The following is a 13,626-nucleotide window of genomic DNA, read 5'->3' on the forward strand; positions in this document are numbered from 1 at the left end:
ATATCTCAGTATTAACCATGCGTATCTGTTGTTAATTGATCATGCTAGAATGACTATAACTGTCTGGTTCTATTGAATGATCAACTTAGCTGATCAGGTGTCTGAAATGGAAATGAATTGGAATAAAAAACTTATAAATAATTCAAGCTTGGATTCATGTGTACATGTTTGTATTTCAAATAATAAGATTTAGCTACAGTACTGCTTTTGGTGGTTGTAAATTACTATGCTGGCTGAGGTCTTCATCAGAAGCCTATGCAATGAAGACTGGAGTATTTTCCTAAACATCTGTTTGGGTTTTCATTTTCCTAATGCTAAGATTCAGAATCCCGCAAAATGCTTTTGGTTTCCTTTACTAGAATATGTGCTTCATTCCAACTTAAGCCTAGACAAATCTCTGGATCCTTCTGCTTATATATGTGACTGACCCTGCAAACACAGTGAGTTGCAACATGATATGTTTTCAATGATTCTTTTAAGTGAGGTTGAACATCTAATGGAAACTGAATAATTTTTTATGTTTGAATTTTTTTTTTTTAATATTATTTTCTTCATTAAGAATATATTGAAGTAAATTCTCCATACTTAAGAAATGCTTAAAGGATATAGTTTACTTGAATGTATTTGTTTATCTTTATGTGTGCCAAATGCCATACAGAAACAGTTAACTATTTGTGCAGTGCACCTTACGTAATGGATTTATTCAATTTCCAAGTTGAAGTGTCTCTTAGTTGGTAACGCTATATGTTTTATTTAATTATCATGTTCACAGTATTTACCAGCTAGCTCTTTAGCACTGATCTACTAAATATGTTAATAGTATAATGTTTAATTTTGAAGGCTGCTGAAGTGACAAGCACAGTGAATTCATGGGCTGAAAAGGAGACTAGTGGCCTTATCAAAGAGGTGCTTCCTTCTGGGTCGGTTGACAGCACAACCAGACTAATCTTTGCAAACGCGCTATACTTCAAAGGAGCTTGGGATGAGAAGTTTGATGCATCAGCAACAAAAGAATCTGATTTCCACCTTCTTAATGGGAGCTCAGTTCAGGTTCCCTTCATGACTAGCAAGAACAAGCAGGTTGTTGGTGCCTATGATGGTTTCAAAGTCCTTGGACTTCCTTATAAACAAGGTGAGGATAAGCGCAGATTTTCCATGTATTTCTTTCTTCCAGACGCAAAAGATGGGTTGCCAGCTCTGGTAGAGAAAGTTGGTTCTGAGTCTAGGTTCTTGGATCGCCATCTTCCAGAACAAAAGGCAGAAGTGGGTGACTTCAGGATCCCAAAGTTTAAGATATCTTTTGGGTTTGAAGCTTCCAAACTTCTGAAGGAACTAGGACTGGTGTTGCCTTTCTCTGGTGAAGCAGATTTGACAGAAATGGTCGACTCACTCGTGGGTCAGAACCTATATGTTTCGAGCATATTCCATAAATCCTTCATAGAGGTTAATGAAGAAGGCACAGAAGCTGCAGCTGCTTCTGCCGCTGTCATAGCATTGAGAGGCCTCCCACCCCTAAGATGGACTTTGTGGCTGACCACCCATTTTTGTTCCTGATCAGAGAAGACTTGACTGGAACAGTGCTGTTCATTGGACATGTGCTCAATCCTCTTGCAATCTGAATGATCCGCCATGCCGGAGAAAACATGTAAGTAGATGAAACCTAACAAACACTTGACCGTCATAATTAATAATTGTATGGTTAATCTGCTGTAGTAGCTATTATCATCAGATGTATTGCTGCTTCTCTTCTTCTCTCTTATTTTATTTTTTTTATTTTATTTTTTTTTTGGTTCTTTTTCTTCTCTGTTTATTGGCTTGTGAGTGAAATGTAAGCTACTAAGCTGTATGGTTATGAAAGCTACTAAGCTCTATGTTAAAGGTCTGGAAATTACAATTCTGAATCAGATTAAAAATATGTTAAATTTTAGGCAATGCGATATTAAAAAACAATAGAGGAAAAAAAAAAACCCAAATCAATCTACCCCAATCTGCTAGGCTACGTGATCTTTCTTGCATTTCTGGTTTAGTTGGACAGAAATATTTGAGAAGAATTTGAATCGGTTTTTAATTTAAATAGTGTGAATAACTTGTGAAGAAAACAATTTATTTATAGATTTAAGCCTTACTAATAGGTGGATATGATATGATTTGGAAGTAAAATACTATTTTAGATCAATATGACAAATGTTTTTGTTGGAACAAAATCTTCAATGTTCACATTTATAATTTGTTATTAAAATTCATAACCATCTATTTATACTAGTAATGGTTACTCAAATCACTTGATTTTTAATTTCCCAGAATCAAATATAATCAAAATCCATGAGGAGGTATGGGAGGATTTCTGCATGTGTTTAGCATAAAGTAAAGAAAAAATAAAATAAAACCAAATAAATTAAGCATAAACTATATAATAATAAATAAATCAAATCAAATCAACAAGAATTCGAACTTCTGTTTGATGTGCGCCTGCTCATTTTGGTTATAGGAATATTTGTTAGATATATTTTAACAATTTACTTTTGTAATAAAGCAAAATGAACAATATATAGATCTAAATATAAGCAATAATACAAAAATATGTGATAGGCAATAGTAATAAATATATAGTGTGGTGGTGTTTGGGTACTAATGAAACCAAACACGTTTGCTTCTACATTTTCTTTCTTTCTTTCTTTTTTCCTTTTTTTTTTTTTTTTTTTTTTTTGCGTGTTGAGAAGCGCATTTCAACTAGGAAGTGGTCTGTCAGTGGCTCCTGTGCACTGTTTACGAGACCCACAAACTTCTTTATTCAGCAACTTTTTCATTAAAAATTGGTTACACGATACTATTCATGCATTTAAAAATTATTTTACTAAATTATTTTCAGTTTTCTGCAAAATAAGCGGTATCCAAATAAACCATGTATATATAAGAAGAAAACTACAAATGATTAAAAACTCATAAACCAAATACGTGAAAAATGAATGATTCAGATAAAGTCTTGTGTTTAACATAAAAGGCAAATTTCGTCCCTTACAATTTGTGGTGCTTTGAGACTCATGGACGTCTGCCTTCCAAGATAAAATGATCTACAGCACGAAGAAGAAGAACACAAGTTCCGTACTCTGCAAACTACTCTATGTCTCTTTCTCTCTCTTTGACTCAAATGAATGCACAAAAATTCTCTCTCTGGAAGAGTTTCTTCTCTATAAAAGTTAGTTTTCATGAATGAGGGACTATGAATTTATATACATTAGTGAACAGACATACTGTTCAAAGAAAAACAGTTATGCACAGTCTGAGTAACTCAAAAAATAAAATAATAAAATTATTACCTCAACTCGACTCATCTATTTTTCAAAACCAAATTGCAGATACAGTGCAGGCGCAATACATAACCAGCAAATAAATCTACACAATGTCCAGTCAACCACAAATCCAAAAGAGACAACTATCCTCTCACAATTTTTTTTACCTTTTTAACTTTTTAATTTTAACTTTTTAACACTCTTTCAATATATTTTATTTAATGATTAAGGTTGAGAGGTTTTTTTTTTTTAACTTTTAATCTCAATTATTGATTACCGTAGAACCAAATCTAAATTCAAACAAAACCACCAACTGTAGACACAAATCAACTTTATCAAAAAGCAAAGATCACATTAATTTTATAATATTAAAAGATGATGGATAGCCTTGAAAAATCAATATCACCAGCACAGACAAACACGTAATCACCTTTAGAAGATCACAAACCCACTTTTTCCAAGTTTTGCGCAGAGCATATACAACTGCCGATTTAGGCTGCATTTGTTTTGGCTCAAAATCAAAGTTTTCACACCCAGATCGTTTATTGAACTGTAAATAAGAGATATTCAAAGTTTTCGAGATCGAATTAGGGTCGAACCGTGATGACGTCATAATTAATTTAATAATTATTTTAAATATATATAAAAACATTAAATTAATAAAAAAATAATTAACTAAAATAGTCCAAAACAAATATAGATAGTATTTTTTATAACATAACTTTCATAATACAAATAAAAATTATTAAATTCTAAAAAAATAGCTATTGAGTTTTTAAATTATTTTTAAGTCATGACAAAGTACATTTTAGTACCCAATAATTTTATTTTATGAAACCCAATAAAATAATTAAGTCTCTTAATTATTTTATTTGCTCATGGCCAAGCCCATTTGACTGCAAATCCTTTTTTTTCCAAGCCCATTTAAATAGTCAATGTTCACCACTCTATGTACTAAAGCATTATACCAAGCCCATTTAAATAGTCAATGTTCACCACTCTATGTACTAAAGCATTATACGTGGAGAGCATTACATGTACTAAAGCATATTCATATGCTAAAGGAAGTGCTTGACAGCAAGCAAGCACTATATGTACTAAAGCTATACGTGGAGAGCCCTTCTTTTATTCAAAATTTAAAAGCTTTCAATATTTTCCACTGTTTTAAAAACCAAACCGGACCGGCCGGTGCAATCGGGAACCGAAGCCAATCCGGTCCGATTAAAAGCCCCAAAATCGATCAACAACCGAAAAATCGGCCAAAAACCAGGGTTGAACCAAAAATTAAAAAAAAGGGTTCGGTTTTTAAAACCATGATATTTTCAATGCCCAGCAGCTAGTGTCAGTGTACTGTAGACACGTGGAGAGTTTAGGAAGTTTTCTATATTTCCAATGTTAGGCTAGTGTCAGTTGGAGTAGTCATAACAAATACAAAGAAAGAGAAAGTGAGAAGTTAGACCACATACATAACAAAGTTCAGCAAAAAAAAAAGAGAGAGGGAGACGGACAGAGAAGAAGAAGAAAAAAAAGAAAGAAGAAGTAGAAGAAGAAGAAGAAGAAGAGGAAGAAGAAGCAGCAGTTGCTTAATGGCGCCACCTCTGCTTCATCGTCGTCTTCTTCCTTTTCTTCTTTTTTTTTTTTTTTTTTTTTTTTTTTTTTTTTTTTTTAAGGTTCAGATTCAAAACCGTGAGAAGCAGACTGATCACAGTTCTCAGAACCGTGAGGTCCGATCGCAGTTCTTACAGATCCATGCTTTTTTCCCATAGAGCAGTTATTGAAACTAAAAGAACCATAAAATTGAACGGTTCGAGGTTTTTCCGGTCGAACCGTACGGTCCGGTCCGGGTTTCAAAACCATGCTTAAAATAGATTTGAGAAAATAGTTTACACTCTCTCATGTATTTGGTTGCACATGAAAATTTTAGTCAAACAAAAACATTTACATTGACCATAAAATAAAGCCCTTAAACTCGCAAAACAATTGCAAGAGTTATTTTACCTTCAAAGCATTTTCGGAATTCTTCACTCCACACGGTCTGACTTGCCAAGCTCTTCAGCTCCACCCCACACACCAACGAGAGGGAGACAGAGCTCCACCTCACACACCGATGCCGGTTCGAGGTCCACCCACACTTCAACGAGTAGCGCCGTCGTTTTCCCCTCTGCACTAGTGGGTTTTCTTCCTTCTCTTCTCTTCTCTCACTCAACCTCACCTCTGAGATCACGCTAAGATCATGCCGCCGAGATCGTACCCCAGCACCGTCGAGATCGCGCCGCCGAGATCGTCGCCCACAACCGATCTCTCTCTTTCTTGATCTACCTGTCCCTTTCCCTCAATTTTTGATCACTCTCTCTTCCTCCCTCTCTCTGTTTGGCCAAATTGTTTGAGTTTAACGAATGGTTTTGTTTTGATTTTTGTTTCTTTTAAGCTTATGTTGAAAATTTCTATTATAAAATTTGTTTGGAAGTTGAGAAAATAACCAAACACCTGAAATATTTTCTAAAACAATTTTTATAATGCAGCCAAACACTTGAAAATATCTTCCTTTCCCAAAAATATTTTCACCTGAAATATTTTACACTCAGAAAATATTTTACATGTTACCAAATGCAACCTTAGTGTTTTTCAACAAACACAAAATTCCTTTCACCGTAAATCACAAAATAAATTAAAATATAAAAATCTGCTTTAAGATGGTTGGATATGTTTCAACAATTTACTTTTGTAATAAAGCAAAAGGAATAACATACAGATCTAAATATAAGTAATAACACAAAGAGATGTGATAGACAAATGCAATAAATATATGTTGTATATATAAGAAGAAAATTGCAAATGATTAAAAACTCACAGACCAAATGCATGAAAGATGAATGATTCAGATCAAGTCTTGTGTTTGACATAATCTCCTTAGAATAGATTTCGCCCCTCACATAATCTGTGGTACTTTGAGACTCACGAACGTCTGCCTTTCATGATAAAATGATCTACAGCACGGAGAAGAGACACATAAGGTTCGTGCTTTGCGAACTACTCTATGTCTCTTTCTCTCTCTTTGACTCAAATGAATGAACAAAAATTTTCTCTTTGGAAGAGTTTTTTCTCTAAAAAAGTTAGTTTTCATGAATGAGGGACTATGAATTTATATATGTTAGTGAACAGACACACTGTTCAAAGAAAAACTAATGTGCATAGACTGACTAATTCAAAAAATAAAATAATAAAATTATTATTTGGACAAGAGAGCCCAGCTCACATACACCAAAGTTCAACCCAAAGTCCGGCATATAAACTCACATATTATCTCTTTCCTTTCCTATATAAGACTCAGGATTTTCATCATTTTTAATAACATCTTCAAGTGAACAAATTAAACATCAATTTCTTATTCACTCAATACTATTTTTTTCAACAGTATTTGAGTATATTCTATAATTAAAACTTTAAACTACCACAAGCCAATGCGTGACAAGTGACGAACAGGGGAGAAGAGTCCAAAGAGGAAAAGTAATTCAATAATTTGGAACTGCCGAATACCGATCTCTACTCTTACATTAATGATTTTTTTTTTTCTATTACTTGAGAAGGGAGAGTATTGCTCTCAAAATATTGAACAATTATTCATGAAGGAGACACACACTCAACATTGGAACAACAAGAGGTATCTGAAATATGTGCTTTATTACATGACAAACATGTAGCATTGAATACGAAGGTAGTTATAATAATTTAAGATTTATATGTTAGAGTGATTTGGATCTTATTGGGCAACCGCCCCAAAGATCAAGAAAAGTTCAACAACGCGTCCTAAAAACCGTCCAAAAAATTGAGGTTATGAAGGCATGTGTCCAACGAGATCTGATCATAACTATCAGAACTTAAGTATAAATAAAAAGTAAAAACATCACTTAACTAGAAATAATACTAATACTGTTCAACTCCATATAATTTTTTTAAAAATAAAATAAAATTCCTGTTTGTTTTCTTTGTAATCTCCATTTAGTTAAATATTTTAAGCTCACTCTCAAAGTGTACCTGAGTATCTCAATTTCGTTAATGCAAGTAAATTTAATTTTACTTGTCGCAATCCTACGCGAAGCATGAAAAAATGTAACATAATTTATATATATATATATATATTACATAATTATAATATTTTTTTATATAAATGAAAAATGATGTTATTAAAACAATTTTTTTTTTCAATTGACTAATTAGAACATATCCAATAGTATTAAAAAATATATATACAAAAAATAAAATTTTAAGCCTAAAACTGAGAAGATAACTAACAAAAAGAATCAAATTAAAGCCTAATTAGTTTGAAATGGATTGGACCAGATTAGACCAAATCGATTGAAAGAACTAAAGTGGACCAAAGAGGATTGATTGGGCTAAAATACTATCCTAATGTGGCTCAAAATTAGTGTAATAACAATAAATGCTACGTTTTAATCTTCAATTTTTAAGATTTCATCTAATATTATTTTATCAAGTTAGCTTGATTTGTCTATTAGTTATGATTCATTTAAAGTCACACCTGCTGCACGGCAATTTCACTTATGCATTTCAGCTTTTCACGATAATGCTGCAAAGTGCAAACAATTAAAAAGAAGGCAGTGCAGAAAAGCTCTTAAACGAAGTACTGTGTTGACAATTAATTAATAATAATGATGACTAATGGTTTGTACAATTTCACTTATGCATCACGTGTTTCTGATCTCGGATTCCGGCATTTCATTTTTTAAGGTTGACTTACATCTATGAAACAAATCTTGGACAAAAAAAAAGTTTGCTTCGGAAAAGAACATCAATTAATCCAAAGATCATTCGCGACAGTGTAGTTATAATACTATATTGCTAAAATTTTGCTTCACAAACACGAAAAAAACCCTTGTAGCAGTGGAGCTAAATTTAAAAATTTTAGCTCCATTGCTACAGTGCACATCTATTTATAGATGTGCACTGTTCATGAGAGCTAAAAAAAAAAAATACATTATTTTATTCTAGCTTTTTATTAAAAAAATCACACTTGCTCTCTCTTTCACTCTCACCGTGCCTGCCTCTCTCTCTTTCTCTCTCTGAACTTCATCTCTCTCAATCTCACTCTCTCAGCTTCGGTATCTTTCTCAACTCACTCCGGTATCTCTCTCAACTCCAGTATCTCAATCACTCTCACCGTTCCTCCACAGACCCACAGACTCTTCTTTCTTCCTCAAAGACCCATCGCTAATCTGCACAAGCCCAGCCGCCACAGACCCGTCGCCGTCGACCCACGTTCGGCCGCCGACCTGACCCATTTCGGCCTCTCTTCTCTATTTTTGGCGTTTCGGTTTTGTGTTTCGGGCTGTGCTTGTGTTTCGGCTTTGTGTTTCAAGCTGGGTTTTTGTTTCAGGCATGGGTTTCGGTTTTTGTTTCGGGCTGGGTTTGTGTTTCGGGCTGTGATTTTTCTACTTTCTTTTTTTTCTTCTTCAATGGTTTTGATAGGCACGGCGGAGTTGTNAAAATATAAAAATCTGCTTTAAGATGGTTGGATATGTTTCAACAATTTACTTTTGTAATAAAGCAAAAGGAATAACATACAGATCTAAATATAAGTAATAACACAAAGAGATGTGATAGACAAATGCAATAAATATATGTTGTATATATAAGAAGAAAATTGCAAATGATTAAAAACTCACAGACCAAATGCATGAAAGATGAATGATTCAGATCAAGTCTTGTGTTTGACATAATCTCCTTAGAATAGATTTCGCCCCTCACATAATCTGTGGTACTTTGAGACTCACGAACGTCTGCCTTTCATGATAAAATGATCTACAGCACGGAGAAGAGACACATAAGGTTCGTGCTTTGCGAACTACTCTATGTCTCTTTCTCTCTCTTTGACTCAAATGAATGAACAAAAATTTTCTCTTTGGAAGAGTTTTTTCTCTAAAAAAGTTAGTTTTCATGAATGAGGGACTATGAATTTATATATGTTAGTGAACAGACACACTGTTCAAAGAAAAACTAATGTGCATAGACTGACTAATTCAAAAAATAAAATAATAAAATTATTATTTGGACAAGAGAGCCCAGCTCACATACACCAAAGTTCAACCCAAAGTCCGGCATATAAACTCACATATTATCTCTTTCCTTTCCTATATAAGACTCAGGATTTTCATCATTTTTAATAACATCTTCAAGTGAACAAATTAAACATCAATTTCTTATTCACTCAATACTATTTTTTCAACAGTATTTGAGTATATTCTATAATTAAAACTTTAAACTACCACAAGCCAATGCGTGACAAGTGACGAACAGGGGAGAAGAGTCCAAAGAGGAAAAGTAATTCAATAATTTGGAACTGCCGAATACCGATCTCTACTCTTACATTAATGATTTTTTTTTTTCTATTACTTGAGAAGGGAGAGTATTGCTCTCAAAATATTGAACAATTATTCATGAAGGAGACACACACTCAACATTGGAACAACAAGAGGTATCTGAAATATGTGCTTTATTACATGACAAACATGTAGCATTGAATACGAAGGTAGTTATAATAATTTAAGATTTATATGTTAGAGTGATTTGGATCTTATTGGGCAACCGCCCCAAAGATCAAGAAAAGTTCAACAACGCGTCCTAAAAACCGTCCAAAAAATTGAGGTTATGAAGGCATGTGTCCAACGAGATCTGATCATAACTATCAGAACTTAAGTATAAATAAAAAGTAAAAACATCACTTAACTAGAAATAATACTAATACTGTTCAACTCCATATAATTTTTTTAAAAATAAAATAAAATTCCTGTTTGTTTTCTTTGTAATCTCCATTTAGTTAAATATTTTAAGCTCACTCTCAAAGTGTACCTGAGTATCTCAATTTCGTTAATGCAAGTAAATTTAATTTTACTTGTCGCAATCCTACGCGAAGCATGAAAAAATGTAACATAATTTATATATATATATATATATTACATAATTATAATATTTTTTTATATAAATGAAAAATGATGTTATTAAAACAATTTTTTTTTTCAATTGACTAATTAGAACATATCCAATAGTATTTAAAAATATATATACAAAAAATAAAATTTTAAGCCTAAAACTGAGAAGATAACTAACAAAAAGAATCAAATTAAAGCCTAATTAGTTTGAAATGGATTGGACCAGATTAGACCAAATCGATTGAAAGAACTAAAGTGGACCAAAGAGGATTGATTGGGCTAAAATACTATCCTAATGTGGCTCAAAATTAGTGTAATAACAATAAATGCTACGTTTTAATCTTCAATTTTTAAGATTTCATCTAATATTATTTTATCAAGTTAGCTTGATTTGTCTATTAGTTATGATTCATTTAAAGTCACACCTGCTGCACGGCAATTTCACTTATGCATTTCAGCTTTTCACGATAATGCTGCAAAGTGCAAACAATTAAAAAGAAGGCAGTGCAGAAAAGCTCTTAAACGAAGTACTGTGTTGACAATTAATTAATAATAATGATGACTAATGGTTTGTACAATTTCACTTATGCATCACGTGTTTCTGATCTCGGATTCCGGCATTTCATTTTTTAAGGTTGACTTACATCTATGAAACAAATCTTGGACAAAAAAAAAGTTTGCTTCGGAAAAGAACATCAATTAATCCAAAGATCATTCGCGACAGTGTAGTTATAATACTATATTGCTAAAATTTTGCTTCACAAACACGAAAAAAACCCTTGTAGCAGTGGAGCTAAATTTAAAAATTTTAGCTCCATTGCTACAGTGCACATCTATTTATAGATGTGCACTGTTCATGAGAGCTAAAAAAAAAAAATACATTATTTTATTCTAGCTTTTTATTAAAAAAATCACACTTGCTCTCTCTTTCACTCTCACCGTGCCTGCCTCTCTCTCTTTCTCTCTCTGAACTTCATCTCTCTCAATCTCACTCTCTCAGCTTCGGTATCTTTCTCAACTCACTCCGGTATCTCTCTCAACTCCAGTATCTCAATCACTCTCACCGTTCCTCCACAGACCCACAGACTCTTCTTTCTTCCTCAAAGACCCATCGCTAATCTGCACAAGCCCAGCCGCCACAGACCCGTCGCCGTCGACCCACGTTCGGCCGCCGACCTGACCCATTTCGGCCTCTCTTCTCTATTTTTGGCGTTTCGGTTTTGTGTTTCGGGCTGTGCTTGTGTTTCGGCTTTGTGTTTCAAGCTGGGTTTTTGTTTCAGGCATGGGTTTCGGTTTTTGTTTCGGGCTGGGTTTGTGTTTCGGGCTGTGATTTTTCTACTTTCTTTTTTTCTTCTTCAATGGTTTTGATAGGCACGGCGGAGTTGTGGTTGTGCAATGATTTTTATGGGTTTGATGGTTGTTGTTGTTGTGTGTTGGTGGTTGAATGAAATATTATTTTATTATAGTATTTATATTATTTTATTGTGTTAAAAGCTAAAATAGATCCATTGTTGTAGCATGTATGTAGGTAAAATAGATAAAATAACTTTTTGTGTAACTAAATAGCTAAAATTTTAGATGCACTGCTGCGAATGCTCTAATGAATGAAATATACAAATACAAGACTTATAAAAAAAAAAGTCTCTTGTTGTAAAATAGGATACTTGAGATTCCATCTTTGCCTATACCAATAATTAATCAATATTTTACTCTATTAAGCGTGCGTTTGGATAAGATGTTTTACAGCGTTAGGCACTGTTCACGCGTTTTAAGCATGGAACCCATAGAATTGTTGCAAACAAATGAAGAAAAATGCAGACCCACGACACAATGTGAACAGTGTTTTGCTATTTAAAAAATATTTTGCTTCAGTGTTTTCAATAATAAATTTTCAGTTTTCAGCAAAATAATCAGTATCCAAACAGACCCTAAGTGTCCGTTTGGCATGATTAATTTTGCCAATTTATTTTACTATTCAGTTTATTTTTAATACTATTTATGGGTCCCACTGCACTTTTTGGTATTATTCATAAGTATTACTGTACTATTTCAAGTAATTTTTACTTTTATCTATAATACTTTCAGTAAAAAAATTTCAATTTCAACAAAATAAGCAGATCCTAAATAAACCCTAATAAAAAGTAATCAACAAGAACAATCATCACAGGTTAAAACCCTTCCTCTAACAATAATAATAATTAATAAAATAACGAATGAAATGTAAACAAACAAACAAAATCGTACCATTGGTTTCTAATGCAACCCTTTTAATACTTAAACTTACCTATCTGCTTTCCAACCAAAAAAAAAAAAAAAAAACTTATCTATCTAATTTTAGTAATTAAGGTGGTAAATAATAATAAAATAACGAATGAAAGGTTGGTAACAACTAACAAGGTGCCAAGGTCTGTGTTTTCAAATTTGTGTAAATCGCAATCGTGTCCAAAACAACCAACCTGTTGAAGTAGATTATTTTATTTCTTTTATTTTATAATAATAAGGTTATTTTATTTTATTAGTTATTACCAAGTAGTAAGTACCACTTATTGTTTTTATTTTTTTTATTTAAACGGAAATATTTAGGGATAGCCTTGTCAGTGGGTCCCACGCATCGCATGGCCATCACATGGCTGGCGCGAAACTTTAAATAGTTCAACGGTTACTGAATTGCTGTCAGTTATCCTCTGCATTGACACATTAAACATTCAAACCTTTTTTTGCCCCAAAATTACAACTAAGACCACTGTTAACAATATTTACAAATTCAATTAGTATTTGATTATTTTCAATACATTGTTTTTAAAAAGTTCGGGAAAAAAAAAAAAAAAAAAACTAAAACTTATATTATTTGAAATAAAGTTGAGACAATAAATAATTTAAATTAAAAGCGTTTATAATTTAAGTTCAACAATGGTTTTGCTGAACAAAATGTTATCAGGATGAAATTATCTCGTGTAGTAGTTATGTGCATCTTGTCTCTCACTGTTGTGAGTTTTATATCATGTGTGGGTCTTAGTTTTAGTTTAACTCAAACACTCCAAAAATAAAGTGTTGGCTTTGCCATTGATCTTGGTGAATATGCTTAAGGATTGAGAACTTTTTACTCTGCTTTTTTTTTTTTTTTTTTTTTAAGTTAAAGGTAATAGGTAAACAAAATTTGTAAGCTCCTGCTCTGATCTAGGTTAAGTTAAATACAAAAGTGATTGGCATTTCTTTGGCTTATCTGTGGGTTTTACCTATTTAGTTGTAGAACTGGATGTTTATCCAAGTTTGATAAAGAAGCCAATAGATGTGTTGATATGTTGGCAGCCTTGGGTAGATTCCAGGTGGAGGACTTGTTGTTTTCTTTGCCCCCTTATATGGTTTGGGGGGTTTTGTTGTTTCTTGAT

General features: G+C 32.8%; 1 protein-coding gene across 1 annotated transcript; it reads left to right on the plus strand.

The window, feature by feature from the left end:
* Window positions 1-831: 831 nt before the first annotated feature.
* LOC112018360 (serpin-ZXA) lies at window positions 832-1,897 on the plus strand (the record flags this gene model as incomplete). Its single annotated transcript, XM_065763670.1, is given in 2 exon segments — window positions 832-1,492; window positions 1,495-1,897. Coding segments are annotated over 2 exon segments (786 nt in total), but the record flags the coding sequence as incomplete, so codon positions are not given.
* Window positions 1,898-13,626: the final 11,729 nt, after the last annotated feature.

This window comes from Quercus suber, unplaced genomic scaffold (assembly GCF_002906115.3).
Source record: "Quercus suber isolate HL8 unplaced genomic scaffold, Cork oak 2.0 scaffold_518, whole genome shotgun sequence".
In the NCBI taxonomy this organism is placed as follows: domain Eukaryota; kingdom Viridiplantae; phylum Streptophyta; class Magnoliopsida; order Fagales; family Fagaceae; genus Quercus; species Quercus suber.